This window comes from Eleutherodactylus coqui, chromosome 8, assembly GCF_035609145.1.
Source record: "Eleutherodactylus coqui strain aEleCoq1 chromosome 8, aEleCoq1.hap1, whole genome shotgun sequence".
In the NCBI taxonomy this organism is placed as follows: domain Eukaryota; kingdom Metazoa; phylum Chordata; class Amphibia; order Anura; family Eleutherodactylidae; genus Eleutherodactylus; species Eleutherodactylus coqui.
Genome location: NC_089844.1, coordinates 39,643,776 through 39,657,351, shown reverse-complemented (window position 1 = coordinate 39,657,351; position 13,576 = coordinate 39,643,776). Strand labels below are relative to the sequence as shown.

At 40.1% G+C, this 13,576-nt stretch overlaps 1 protein-coding gene across 1 annotated transcript in view; it reads right to left on the bottom strand.

Moving 5' to 3' along the window:
• Positions 1-13,576, bottom strand: part of LOC136576338 (unconventional myosin-X-like) — a 103,634-nt gene that overhangs the window by 54,566 nt on the left and 35,492 nt on the right. Inside the window, exons 3-6 of the mRNA XM_066575540.1 lie at positions 4,867-5,025; positions 3,899-4,086; positions 2,805-2,933; positions 2,102-2,226 (exon numbers count right to left, since the gene is read on the bottom strand). Of these exons, the coding sequence (XP_066431637.1) occupies positions 2,102-2,226; positions 2,805-2,933; positions 3,899-4,086; positions 4,867-5,025 (601 nt within the window). The remainder of the gene's footprint in view (positions 1-2,101; positions 2,227-2,804; positions 2,934-3,898; positions 4,087-4,866; positions 5,026-13,576) is intronic.

Genomic DNA, 13,576 nt, shown 5'->3' with positions numbered 1-13,576 from the left:
TCTTAAAGAAGTGAATGAGAGCTATGGCATCATTAGCACAGCAGTAATACATTGCTTCCGTAATTCGGGGAGTTACAGACACAGCAAGGTGCGCTCTGCTACGCCATTTCTGTAACTCCCATTCACTTCAACGGGAGGCAGTTACTGTTCGGGTGGTCGGCACTATAGCAGCGGATTCCCATCTCAGCTATGAAAACCGAGGAAAACTTCTAAAGGCTCTTATTAAAATGATCATAAACAGAGATTTTGAAAAACATGGAGGAATTACTACAGAAAACCCATTATATTGGAACATTGTATAAAACATACGTCTCATTATACATTGGAATAAGCTGTATCTCCTAAATTCTGAATACCCTTTAATGATAACAGGCCTGACTTATTAGGAGAGGAACTTCAACTTGAGACTAGTTGGGTCCCTGACAAGGCATGTTCCCCATTTTGTAAAAATATGCCGCCGACATGGGAAAAAGAATTAAACAAAATAAAGGAACTTCTCCTTCCCGCTCTGAACCTATATACCAGCTCATTACAGTACAGGAGGTGAATACTGTAGATTCCTCAAACTCTTACACATTTCCTTAAATTAGAGGTAAAACGCAGCTTCCTCCTCCCTGCCGATAGCTGCTTTCATTTTTACAAGTAAAAACAAAAAAGTCTCACATAAGTATCAGCAGCTGACATTATAGAGGATGGCGGCTGATAACATATCATACTGTACAATTATAACATGTATGGACTCCATGCACCAAAGGTTCATTGATTCACATCACTGCTAACACATGTGCCAATACAAAGAGCAAGAAATGATGCAGAATTTTACTGTATTATAGTAGTCATATTCTTGTACATGGGAGGCAGTATTATAGTAGTTATATTCTTGTACATAGGGGAGCAGTATTATAGTAGATATATTCTTGTACATAGGGGCCAGTATTATAGTAGTTATATTATTGTACATAGGGGGCAGTATTATAGTAGTTATATTCTTGTACATAGGAGGCAGTATTATAGTAGTTATATTCTTCTACATAGGGGCAGTATTATAGTAGTTATAGTCTTGTACATAGGGGCAGTATTATAGTAGTTATATTCTTGTACATGGGAGGCAGTATTATAGTAGTTATATTCTTGTACATAGGGGGCATCATTATAGTAGTTATATTCTTGTACATAGAAGGTAGTATTATAGTAGTTATATTCTTGTACATAGGGGGCAGTATTATAGAAGTTATATTCTTGTACATAGGGGGCAGTATTATAGTAGTTATATTCTTGTACATAGGGGGCAGTATTATAGTAGTTATATTCTTGTACATAGGGGCAGTATTATAGTAGTTATAGTCTTGTACATAGGGGGCCGTATTATAGTAGTTATATTCTTGTACATAGGGGCAGTATTATAGTAGTTATAGTCTTGTACATAGGGGGCAGTATTATAGTAGTTATATTCTTGTACATAGGAGCAGTATTATAGTAGTTATATTCTTGTACATAGGGGGCATCATTATAGTAGTTATATTCTTGTACATAGAAGGTAGTATTATAGTAGTTATATTCTTGTACATAGGGGGCAGTTTTATAGTTTAGATGGGCTGATTTGTCATTCAGCTTTATGCAACCGAGTGACGAATAAGAAGCGAACATATTCTTGTTAGTCGTTTAGTCGTGGCATGGACTTACACTGAACAATAATTCCAGCGGGGATCTCAATGATTCATCGGCCCATGTAAAAGTGCCCTTAATTATGTTATGTACAGTGCCGCGTAATATGTAAGCGCTATATTAAAAAAAAGGAAATCGTTAGATTGTGCAGTATATTCTGACTACACTTTAGTGCTGCTGCTACTAATACAGTTATTTTCAGCCACCTCCACGTCTGCAGACAGCCCTCATGTGTTCGGCACGGGTGAGGATCTGGTCGTTCATGTGACTGCGGTTATTTAGAAAGTGAGAATTGAATTTCTGCTTTCCCTACATGAGACAATACAAACCTGGGCAGTCCCTTTGTGGGAAAAGACAGAAGTAATTAGGTTCTCTGCACAGCAGCCTATGCTGCCCGGGACCCAACCTGTCACTAAATGCTCATTTAGTAGGATACAATCCACCACGCGGCCCCCCTGGATGTGGCCCTGCTGGGAGAAGTGCAGTTGGACGAATTTTCCAAAACGACTTGAGTTGTTATTATAAACAGTCTTGGCATTTCCAAAAGCTTCAAGAATTGGGCTGTGGAAGGAGACATAACAGAGGGTAAATCCAGCAAGTATGTGCACACAGCGGGGTCATATCAATCCTCTAGATACACAATATGTATGTGGGAGCTGGATAAACAGAGATATAATTTGTGAAAGCTTGCAAACCCTTTGTCACCACATCATGCCAAACAGAATAATGCATACGAGAATTTCCCTAAATTGAGTTATTGAGGGTTAAAAGGCTGATAATTTCATAGTTGCATCAAGCATACGGTGCCATAGCATACTAATTCCACAAAATCTTAAGGGGTTATCCTAAAATAGACGGATAGGTTATAAATCTGATTGGTGCAAGTCTCACTACAGAGACCCCCACCGATCCCGAGAACAGCTCTTTGCACCCACCCACAGTGGCATCAGATAGAATGGAGCAGTGATTGAGCATGCACGGCCATCTCCATTCATCTCAATGGGGCTGACAAAACCTCAGCTACCTCCTTTAGCCCCACTGAGGATAAATGGAGCAGTACTGCACATGTGCAACTGCTGCTTACTTCAGTCTCCTCTTCACAGGAGCGTACAACTAGTGCTCAATGTACTATTACTGACCTGCTCTCCATGATGGCCTCCTCCACGTGTGTCTGATTGTTTCCTCCTCCTGCGCAGCTCTGGCTCATCGATGACAGGAATTTAAGGAGTAGTTTTGTGCTTTCCGTTTTGCCGGCACCGCTCTCTCCACTGAAAGAATTTTTAGAAGACTGAATGGTATACATATTTATATAGAAGCGTCTAATGGTTCAGATGTTATGTACTACCAGGAAAACTCAATTAAGTCTTGACCACAAGGGCCAGTTAAGTAATCCTATTCTTGTCTGTAGGGGGTAATATTAGCGGATAGATATGTACATAGGACGATAGTATTATAGTAGTTCTATTCTTGTACATAGGAGCAGTATTATAGTAGTTATATTCTTGTACATAGGGGCAGTATTATAGTAGTTATATTCTTTTACATAGGGAGCAGTATTATAGTAGTTATATTCTTGTACATAGGAGGCAGTGTTATAGTAGTTATATTCTTGTACATAGGGGCAGTATTATAGTAGTCATATCCTTGTACATAGGGGGCAGTATTATAGTAGTTACATTCTTGTACATAGGGGGCAGTATTATAGTAGTTCTATTCTTGTACATAGGGGGCAGTATAATAGTAGTTCTATTCTTGTACATAGAGGGCAGTATAATAGTAGTTCTATTCTTGTACATAGGGGGCAGTATTATAGTAGTTATATTCTTGTACATAGGGGTAGTATTATAGTAGTTATATTCTTGTACATCGGGGGGCAGTAAATTAGTACTATAATGCTGCCCCCTATGTACAAGGATATAACTACTATAATACTGCCCCCCTATGTACAAGAATAGAACTACTATAATACTGCCCCTCTATGTACAAGAATAGAACTACTATAATACTGCCCCCCTATGTACAAGGATATAACTACTATAATACTGCCCCCCTATGTACAAGGATATAACTACTATAATACTGCCCCCCTATGTACAAGAATAGTAGTTATATTCTTGTACACAGGGGGCAGTATTATAGCGATTTGTGCTTGCAGAAGTGAGATATAGAGGGGTTAAAAACGGACTCGCACTGGATTTGCCCTTAAACTATTTGCAATCATTTTGCCCCATACCTTATGAGGACGCACTGGCTGTCACGTCTCTTCCACAAGCAGCAATAACATTCATTAGCTATTGCAAATATGTGAGGGGGAAGCTCCCCTAAATGATGGCGACTGTATAAGTCTACTGCGCTCTCATCGTACAATCCTGTGATTTGCTTGTAGGGATTCACTGAGGCCAGTATGGAACCGATATTGGTCTAGAGAAAAGGAATAGAAGTAGTGAATAACATTCTCTACTAATACTGCACAACAGAATACTGAAATCTAATGAACACTTCCACATAAAGTGCGACATTGTGACGCGAGATGGAGAATAAGAACTCCGTTGCACTGCATTAAAGCTCGCATCCACTTTGTATGAGACTTGTCCTATATCATAAAACAAATAGTTACTTATCAGCCAACAAACTTGCCCACATTATTTCAGGTAAATATGTCCAGGTGTAAATCATTAATGGCCTATCGTCACAATAGGCCATTAGGAGCAGATCGGTAGGGGTCTGCCAATTGGAACCTCCATTGATTAGCTGTTTACTGCCCTGTTGTTCTCAGTCACAAAGCCAATATCTGCAGTGGCCTGGTTTGTAATTGCAGGGCAAGTTCTCATTGAAATGAATGGAAACTTGCACTGCAATACCAATTCAGGCCACTGCAGTGGAAATAGCGCTGTTTGCTTCTTCCAGAAAGAAACTCTGCCCAAGAGCACAGCTTGCAACTCATGAACTCATTAAAGTCAGGAGTGGTTCTGAGCTGTTAGATGTAAACCAGAAACAGGCAGAGATCTTGAAACTGACAAAATACATTGATCTCTAAGAATCATACAAAGTTGTAGAACATTCCATTATACGACGGCTGAGCCGTTAGATGTATCCTTATTAGAGAAGTTCAAAGTAGCAGCAGAGAAAGTAACCAACAAACTAATAAATATTTAATGACGCTGTGCATTCCTTCGTGCAGGTCGGCAGTGCAGAACTCACATAGATTTTGTCATCTCTGTAACGTTGATGAAGATTCAACATGATGGCTGCTTCATGCAGGTCAGCCAGTAAGGACATGTCCTCCACACCTTCCCTGTTCGTCTGATGCATTGGGAGAACCAAGTCCCTGGTAAGAGCGCTCCGGGGGTACATAAACTCCTGCAAAGACAGAAGGAAAGGCTTTTAATGAGAAATCACATACAGATATAATAAAGGTTAAAATAAATAGTTATATTCTTGTACATAGGGGGCAGTATTATAGTAGCTATATTCTTGTACATAGGAGGCAGTATTATAGTAGTTATATTCTTGTACATAGGGGGCAGTATTATAGTAGTTATATTCTTGTACAGAGGAGGCAGTATTATAGCAGTTATATTCTTGTACAGAGGAGGCAGTATTATAGCAGTTATATTCTTGTACAGAGGAGGCAGTATTATAGCAGTTATATTCTTGTACAGAGGAGGCAGTATTATAGCAGTTATATTCTTGTACAGAGGAGGCAGTATTATAGCAGTTATATTCTTGTACATAGGAGGCAGTATTATAGTAGTTATATTCTTGTACATAGGAGCAGTATTATAGCAGTTATATTCTTGTACATAGGAGGCAGTATTATAGTAGTTATATTCTTGTACATAGGAGCAGTATTATAGTAGTTATATTCTTGTACATAGGAGGCGGTATTATAGTAGTTATATTCTTGTACATAGGAGGCAGTATTATAGTAGTTATATTCTTGTACATAGGGGGCAGTATTATAGTAGTTCTATTCTTGTACATAGGAGGCAGTATTATAGTAGTTCTATTCTTGTACATAGGAGGCAGTATTATAGTAGTTCTATTCTTGTACATAGGGGCAGTATTATAGTAGTTATATTCTTGTACATAAGGGCAGTATTATAGTAGTTATATTCTTGTACATAGGGGCAGTATTATAGTAGTTATATTCTTGTACATAGCGGCAGTATTATAGTAGTTCTATTCTTGTACATAGGAGGCAGTATTATAGTAGTTCTATTTTTGTGCATAAGGGGGCAGTATTATAGTAGTTCTATTCTTGTATATAGGGGGGCAGTATTATAGTAGTTATATTCTTGTATATAGGGGCAGTATTATAGTAGTTATATTCTTGTATATAGCGGCAGTATTCTAGTAGTTATATTCTTGAACATAGGAGGCCGTATTATAGTAGTTATATTCTTGTACATAGGAGGCAGTATTATAGTAGTTATATTCTTGTACATAGGAGGCAGTATTATAGTAGTTATATTCTTGTACATAGGAGGCAGTATTATAGTAGTTATATTCTTGTATATAGCGGCAGTATTCTAGTAGTTATATTCTTGAACATAGGAGGCCGTATTATAGTAGTTCTATTCTTGTACATAGGAGGCAGTATTATAGTAGTTATATTCTTGTACATAGGGAGCAGTATTATAGTAGTTATATTCTTGTACAGAGGGGGCAGTATTATAGTAGTTATATTCTTGTACATAGGGAGCAGTATTATAGTAGTTATATTCTTGTACATAGGAGGCAGTATTATAGTAGTTATATTCTTGTATATAGCGGCAGTATTCTAGTAGTTATATTCTTGAACATAGGAGGCCGTATTATAGTAGTTATATTCTTGTACATAGGAGGCAGTATTATAGTAGTTATATTCTTGTACATAGGAGGCAGTATTATAGTAGTTATATTCTTGTACATAGGAGGCAGTATTATAGTAGTTATATTCTTCTACATAGGAGGCAGTATTCTAGTAGTTCTATTCTTGTACATAGGAGGCAGTATTCTAGTAGTTCTATTCTTGTACATAGGAGGCAGTATTCTAGTAGTTCTATTCTTGTACATAGGGGGCAGTATTATAGTAGTTATATTCTTGTACATAGCGGCAGTATTATAGTAGTTATATTCTTGTACATAGGAGGCAGTATTATAGTAGTTATATTCTTGTACATAGGGGCAGTATTATAGTAGTTATATGCTTGTACATAGGAGGCAGTAATATAGTAGTTCTATTCTTATACATAGAGGGCAGTATTATAGTAGTTCTATTTTTGTGCATAAGGGGGCAGTATTATAGTAGTTCTATTCTTGTATATAGGGGGGCAGTATTATAGTAGTTATATTCTTGTATATAGGGGCAGTATTATAGTAATTAAATATTCTTGTATATAGGGGGCAGTATTATAGTAGTTCAATTCCTGTTCATAGGAGGCAGTATTATAGTAGCTATATTCCTGTATATAGAGGGCAGTATTATTAGTAGCTATATTCCTGTATATAGAGGGAAGTATTACAGTAGTTCTATTCTTGTACATAGGGGCAGTATTATAGTAGTTATATTCCTGTATATAGAGGGCAGTATTATAGTAGTTATATTCTTGTTTGTATGAGGCAGTATTAAAGTTTGTGCTGCATTTTTATTACCTCTGCAACTTTGGAATCTTTACCCATTAATGTAATATTCCTTTTTGACAACTCTATGTGTTAGTTGTAATGGTACACCGTTTTATGTAAATAAAATTATTGAAAATGGGTAACACATAATTTGTAATTCCAGCAGGCGACGTATTGCTGACCAATTCAATGGCACAAGTGTTCGCCATCTACTGGCCTTTTAGTAAATTACAAGTGAAAGAAACATCGATCTGAATTCCCAGCATGGCTTGTTACTGGAATTCTGCTTTTATAGCTTTCAGTCAGCAGCTATAAACTTGTAATGTCTGACATCAATGGCGTCCTGCAAACCACACGCAGATTAGTGGCTACCAGCTTTTCACATCGCATCTTTCTAATTAAAGGCACCGCCTGAATTCCGCTTTTCATGTCAATGTGATGTTACAATACTGCCTGCATGTGTCAAGAGTTTACAGAAAATGGGGCTTTCAATATGTAATACGAATGACCAACACAATTACAATCCTCACTGGTTTCGCAACACTTAGAAGTTGAGATTATAAAACGCACAATATTCCCGGGAAATTCCTTAAGTCGTCATTTTCTGTCACATTGTTAACATTCTGCTGTTTCTGGGAAAGATGAATAATGTGTAAAAGGACCTCTAATCCAAAAGGGTATATTTCCCAGCTTTCCAAACTTCCCGATTGCTACATTTCTGTGTAGTATTGCTCCAGAAGCAAGCAGATTCCTGAACGGCAAAGCTGGAGGACTACAAAGGACTTATCACAGAGCTTTCCCAAGACCTGACTGGCCAATTCCTGTATTGCTTCAACACCCAGTAGATCCCTCCCTAAGAAGTATATGGGAGAGAACATCTTTGGGAGCTGTAATGGTGGCCAGAATGGCCCAGGCTGCCCAGCTTTCCCAGAGATCAAGTTTAGAAGTGGAACAGTCAATTAAATAAAAAAAAAAAAAATTTAAAAAATTAAGGTTAAAAATAGTAATGTACAGAATAGACGATTCTAAGCATTTCTGCAATATGCTTTAAAATAATCCTATTCTGTGCATTTTTTCTTGAAAACACTTCTGCTACACAGCTAGGTGAAGACATTGCTAGGGAAATCTATATTCGCTCAGTTGCATAGCACTAGTAGAGGGTGCTAGGCTGTGGCTGCACTATTCTCTACAGTACAACTGCAAATAAAGTGATATATTGAGAACAGCTGCGTTATTAAATGTTAATTATGTCAGATTTCTACTTTAACTTATAACCCTTTTACAACTGTGCCCCCTGCTCTGTCCCCCAATGCTGGTTTTGTACTTCTCCGCTGGTCTTGGCAGCTCTGTTCCTGGGGGTGCACTGTGAAGGAGAAGCCATTCTATGCTGCAGATGGCTTCTCCACATCGGACCTGATGCACTGTCAGAACCTTGGACATTGGGTGTTTATATCAGAATATGATGCACTGAGCCCCCAACAGTGCATTGTGTCCAATGGGGGATCGGGCGCTGAGAAGCAGAGAAGCTGTCTGCAGCATAGAATGGCTTCCCCTTCACAGTGTGTTGCTGGGGACAGAGCTGTTAACACTGGTGGGCATGTGTAAAAGCAGCGCAGGGGGCACAGTTGCAAAATGTTTTCTTACTTAATTAAACATAAATCTAAACATTATAATATAACATTGATTAATAAAGTTTTATAGTTAGAACCACTGTGTCTGCAGCTGAACTAGAGAGGACAATGCAGAAACAGTTGAGTGAGTGCACTTCTACTACTTACTGCTATGCAGCAAGGAGAATATGAATTTCCTTAGCAATGTCTTCACCTAGCTACATAGCAAAAGATGTTTTTTTTAAAGAAAAATGTACATAATAGGCTAAAACAGCAAATCGTAAAAGTGCTTATAATGACCTATTCTATACATATAAAAAAAAAAAAAAATCAAAATGACAATTACATTGTTACAATGCCGCCTGCAGTCGGGCGGGTCGGATCCGGCGGCGAGAATTCTCGCCGCGGGACCCGACCCGAGCGCCTGCAGGGAGGAGCGCGTACTCGCCCGCGCCCGGCAGCCCCGGTTCTTTCGTGTGCCGGCGCATGCGCAGACTGGAGCCGGCGGCCGGGTGAGTGACGTTTCTGTGCGAGGCTCTGCGAGCCCCGCACAGAAATAGGACATGCTGCGGTTTGTTTGCCGCGCGACATTTCGCGTGGCCGTCTGCATAGGAGTGCGTATTGTAATGCACTCCTATGCAAGCTTTTAGTGGCGGAAATCCCGCCGCGGGATTTCCGCCCATGTGCAGGCGGCCTAAACAGAAGAAAATTGTATTGAATGTAGAAAATGCTGAACTTCAGACTGATACATTTTTGTAGCAAACCATCCCAACAATATTTCTGCTGCAGATGTGCTCAGCTCACGGAGGATTGCCCAGACTAGATACAATTATAAGAAAGCTGCAGTTGAAGAGGTGTTAGGACACTGCAGATTGTCAGCTTCTAGAGGTAAAGAAAAATCTTTCCTTGTAGGGACAGCAGAGATCTTGGTGTGATGAAGCATATTATACGGGTTTTCTTGTTTTAAAACTTTCTAAGTTTTACTGCAAAGCATCTGCACTGTAGATGAAGAGTTTCAGTCTACACGTCTGGCGCTTCCAGAAGGTTTATGATCGCGGCAACGGGCGGGCGTGAATTATTCCTGATCTATAAAATGCCATAAAACAGCTGGGCCGCCCTTTACATCTACAAATGTCACTCAGAGCCACAGGTACAGCGTAGACTGAACTTTACAATAGATTTATAACAATTTGTCAGAGTGACATGTGCCCCCCCCCCCCCCCCCCCCAACTTTGTTAAAAGACTCTGTAAAAAAAATATATATATCTACAGGCAGCATTGCTTCTTGCGGTCCTTTTACACTGAGCAATTAATCGGAATGAGTGAACAAGTCGTTTAAACTTATCTGCGTGTGTAAAACGGACACAAATTGCTTTGAAGTTTTTCGTCCTAGCTTGTTTAGTCTAAAAATGAAAACCTCTTATTTGTATAATGCCAACTTATTCTGCTGCGCTTTTTACACCCTACCAAGCTGGGTACCAGCCTCAGAAGGAAGGAAGGCAGAGTCAGCCTTGAGCCGACTACCTTAATAATGCAGGGATTGAACGCACAATCTTCAGGTCATGAGCGAGAGCTTAGGACTGCGTACTGCTGCCCTAACACTCTGCGCCACACAAGGCTCTACCATTGGTTTGTCAAGTGAGTTTGGAAATACCTGTATGTACTTGAAAAAGGCCTATTTCTGTAAAGGCCGAAACGCGTCGTACGTCTATTAAATTGTGGAATATTACTGCTGCTGATTTTTATCTACACGTCTGCCGGGATTGGGGGTGCCTGAGCATGGGCACCTCCGTGAAGTAAGTGATATAATGTCTTAGATCACTGCTGTGGTATTAATTAACAGATAACGCCGGAGCGCTGAGATTTTTCTCTTTTGTGTGCATTCTTTTCCTCCATCATACATTATGATTGGAGTTTTCTCAGGATGCTCTCCCACAATCCATGAGATTTTCATCTGATTGGCGGATATTCTCCTTTGACTGCTCTCCTATCATCTAAGAAGATCTACATTATCTCTTTTGAGGATATCCTTTCAAAACTTCTTTTTGAGTGCTTTATTTATCTTTTACTGTACTTTATTAGTTAACCCTCTCGGAGCGCCACCTATCCATATCTTTTATAGCAGGATAATTGCAACTTTGGCACTCGCTCCCAGAATTCTGGTTTAACTGCCATGTTGTATATGCCCTAATGACTTAGAACCATATTTTGCCAGTGCTGACGTCCCAACACTTGAATCCCTGCGAATCTCCAAAATGCCCACTTTATTACTTATTTACATGAGCAGCAGCCCCATTAAATCTCTATAAATGTTGCTTCAGGCCCTCCAAGCATGAACCTTATTACCACAAACTACAGGCCTGGGACCTGAGGCTGCACTAACCAGGTCTAGGATAATTACACCCCAGGATACTGAAGGAGATAGAGGTAAATACTTAATCACTTTTCATAATCTTTGAAAATTACTGGAGAACAGGAGAAGTCATAAAAGATTGGAAGAGGGCAAGTATTGTCCCAATCTTCAAAAAAAGGGAAGACAGTGGACCCAGGAAACTACAGGCCTGTGAGCCTGACTTGTATACCGGGCAAGATCAAAAATTATGAAAAAACAGCATACAGTATATGCAAGTACTTGGATGAGAATGGAGTAATTAACTGGAGCTAGCATGGGTTTGTAACAAACAAGTCATGTCAGACAAATGTAATTTTCTTCTATGACAAAATAACAGAGTGGGTTGATCAGGAAAATGTGATAGATATACAATAGTATATCTTGGCTTTAGTTAAGCATTTAGAGAAGCATAGAGCCTATATCACGTGAGGCAATTATCCCCTTCTACACTTCCTTAGTCAGGCCTCACCTGGAATACTGTGTCTAGTTCTGGGCACCCAAAATTAAAAAAATAAATAAAGAAAAAAAAGAAAAAAAACAGCAGAAAATTCAGCCAAGAGCTACCAGGATGGTGAGCGGTCTGCAACTCATGTCCTACAAGGAATGGTTAAAGGATCTGGGAATGCTTAGCGTGCAAAAGAGAAGGCCGAGAGGAGACTTAATAGCAGTCTACAAATATCTGAAGGGCTGTCACAGTGCAGAGGGATCAGCCCTATTCTCATCTGTACAAGGAAAGACCAGAAGCAATGGGATGAAACTGAAAGGAAGGAGACACAGATTAGATAGTGAGGGGGATCAATAAATGGGACAGGTTACCACGGGAGGTGGGGAGTTCTCCTTCAATGGAAGTCCTCAGAATCCTGTGAATCCTGCACTGAGCAGGGGGTTGGGCCCGATGACCCTGGAGGTCCCTTCCAACTCTACCATTCTATGATTCTATGTTCCCTTCTAATTTCTGCCAGGTGCAGTGTGGTCATTCTGTGGATCCAACCTATCACATGTACAGAACATCCCTATGATAAACACATGACTGCCGCCACTCAGGCCAAACAATGTAGACATTATTTGTGATGCATCACAACATTGTATCCATGACAACATTGTAAATGACAAATCAGAAAAGAACAGGTCATTAGACTCTCTCAGTAGTGCAGCCTGAGGGCTTATTCAGACAGGCGTATATCAGTCGGGTTTTCACGCCCAGCCGATATACGCTGCCCCTTTCTGCAAGGGTGGGGGGAGGGGGCTGGAGGCCAGACAGGATAGGAGCTAGTGCATTAAGCTCCCATCCCCTCTCTGCCCCTCGCCACTGTTTGCAATGGGAGAGGCAGAACTTAGCTCCGCCCTCGTCCCACCCTCCCATTGCAAACAGTAGCGAGTAGCGGAAGCCCAGTGCATTAGCTCCTGGCCCGTCCAGCCTCCTCCGCTTGCAGAGAGGGGCAGCGTATATCGTCCAGGCGTAAAAAAGCCCAACCAATACACGCCCGTCTGAATAAGCCCTCAGGCTTTGGGCCTGTAACTTCAAGTGATCACATCTAGGCTGAGATATAAGATATTACAAAAGAGTTTTCACATTTTAAAAGTTCCCTCCACGACCTTTGTAAAATTTTCTACGGAGAGCTGCATTTGACAAAGGGTACTTTTACACAAATTATCGTTTGAACAAGCAAATGACATCAGATTTCGCTCAGTCACTTGTGCGGCCTGTTTAGACTGGCAGATACATCGCTGGCTCATTCAAATGAGAAATTGTTCAGCCTTTTACAGTCGCTGTAAAAGGGACTGAATGAGCGCTGCTTACACTAAACGATTAGTGAACGAACCAACGAGGATTTTTATGTGTGCATAAAATGAACAAGTGAGGAAAAAAAATAAAAAACCTCATCGTTCAGCTGTTTGCATTCATCTCAACTGGACAATCATCATTCACTTTCGCTTTTTTTTTTAAATAATACACAATCGTTGCGTCTAAAAGAACTTTAAGGGGCCAAGTTTCCTCCACCCCATGCATACTGGCCATGGGCTTTTAGAGACCACTGCCCAAATACAAGACCAGTCACTCAATCCCTAACTACAGAGTTGCACCATGAATATTATTGCTCAACTCAATAAGGCATTATGTACTTTTCAAAATGCGGTAAAATTTCACCTTTTCAACCTCTCATTGGCCAACACCGGACTAGAAAGGAGTTGCAAGCATCAAATGACTGACAGATTTGTGCAACATTTATCACTCAGCTCTGAAGTATAACTTGTGTCTGGAGTGACGCTGTACAGTTCTGTAACAAAGGTTGCAACCAGT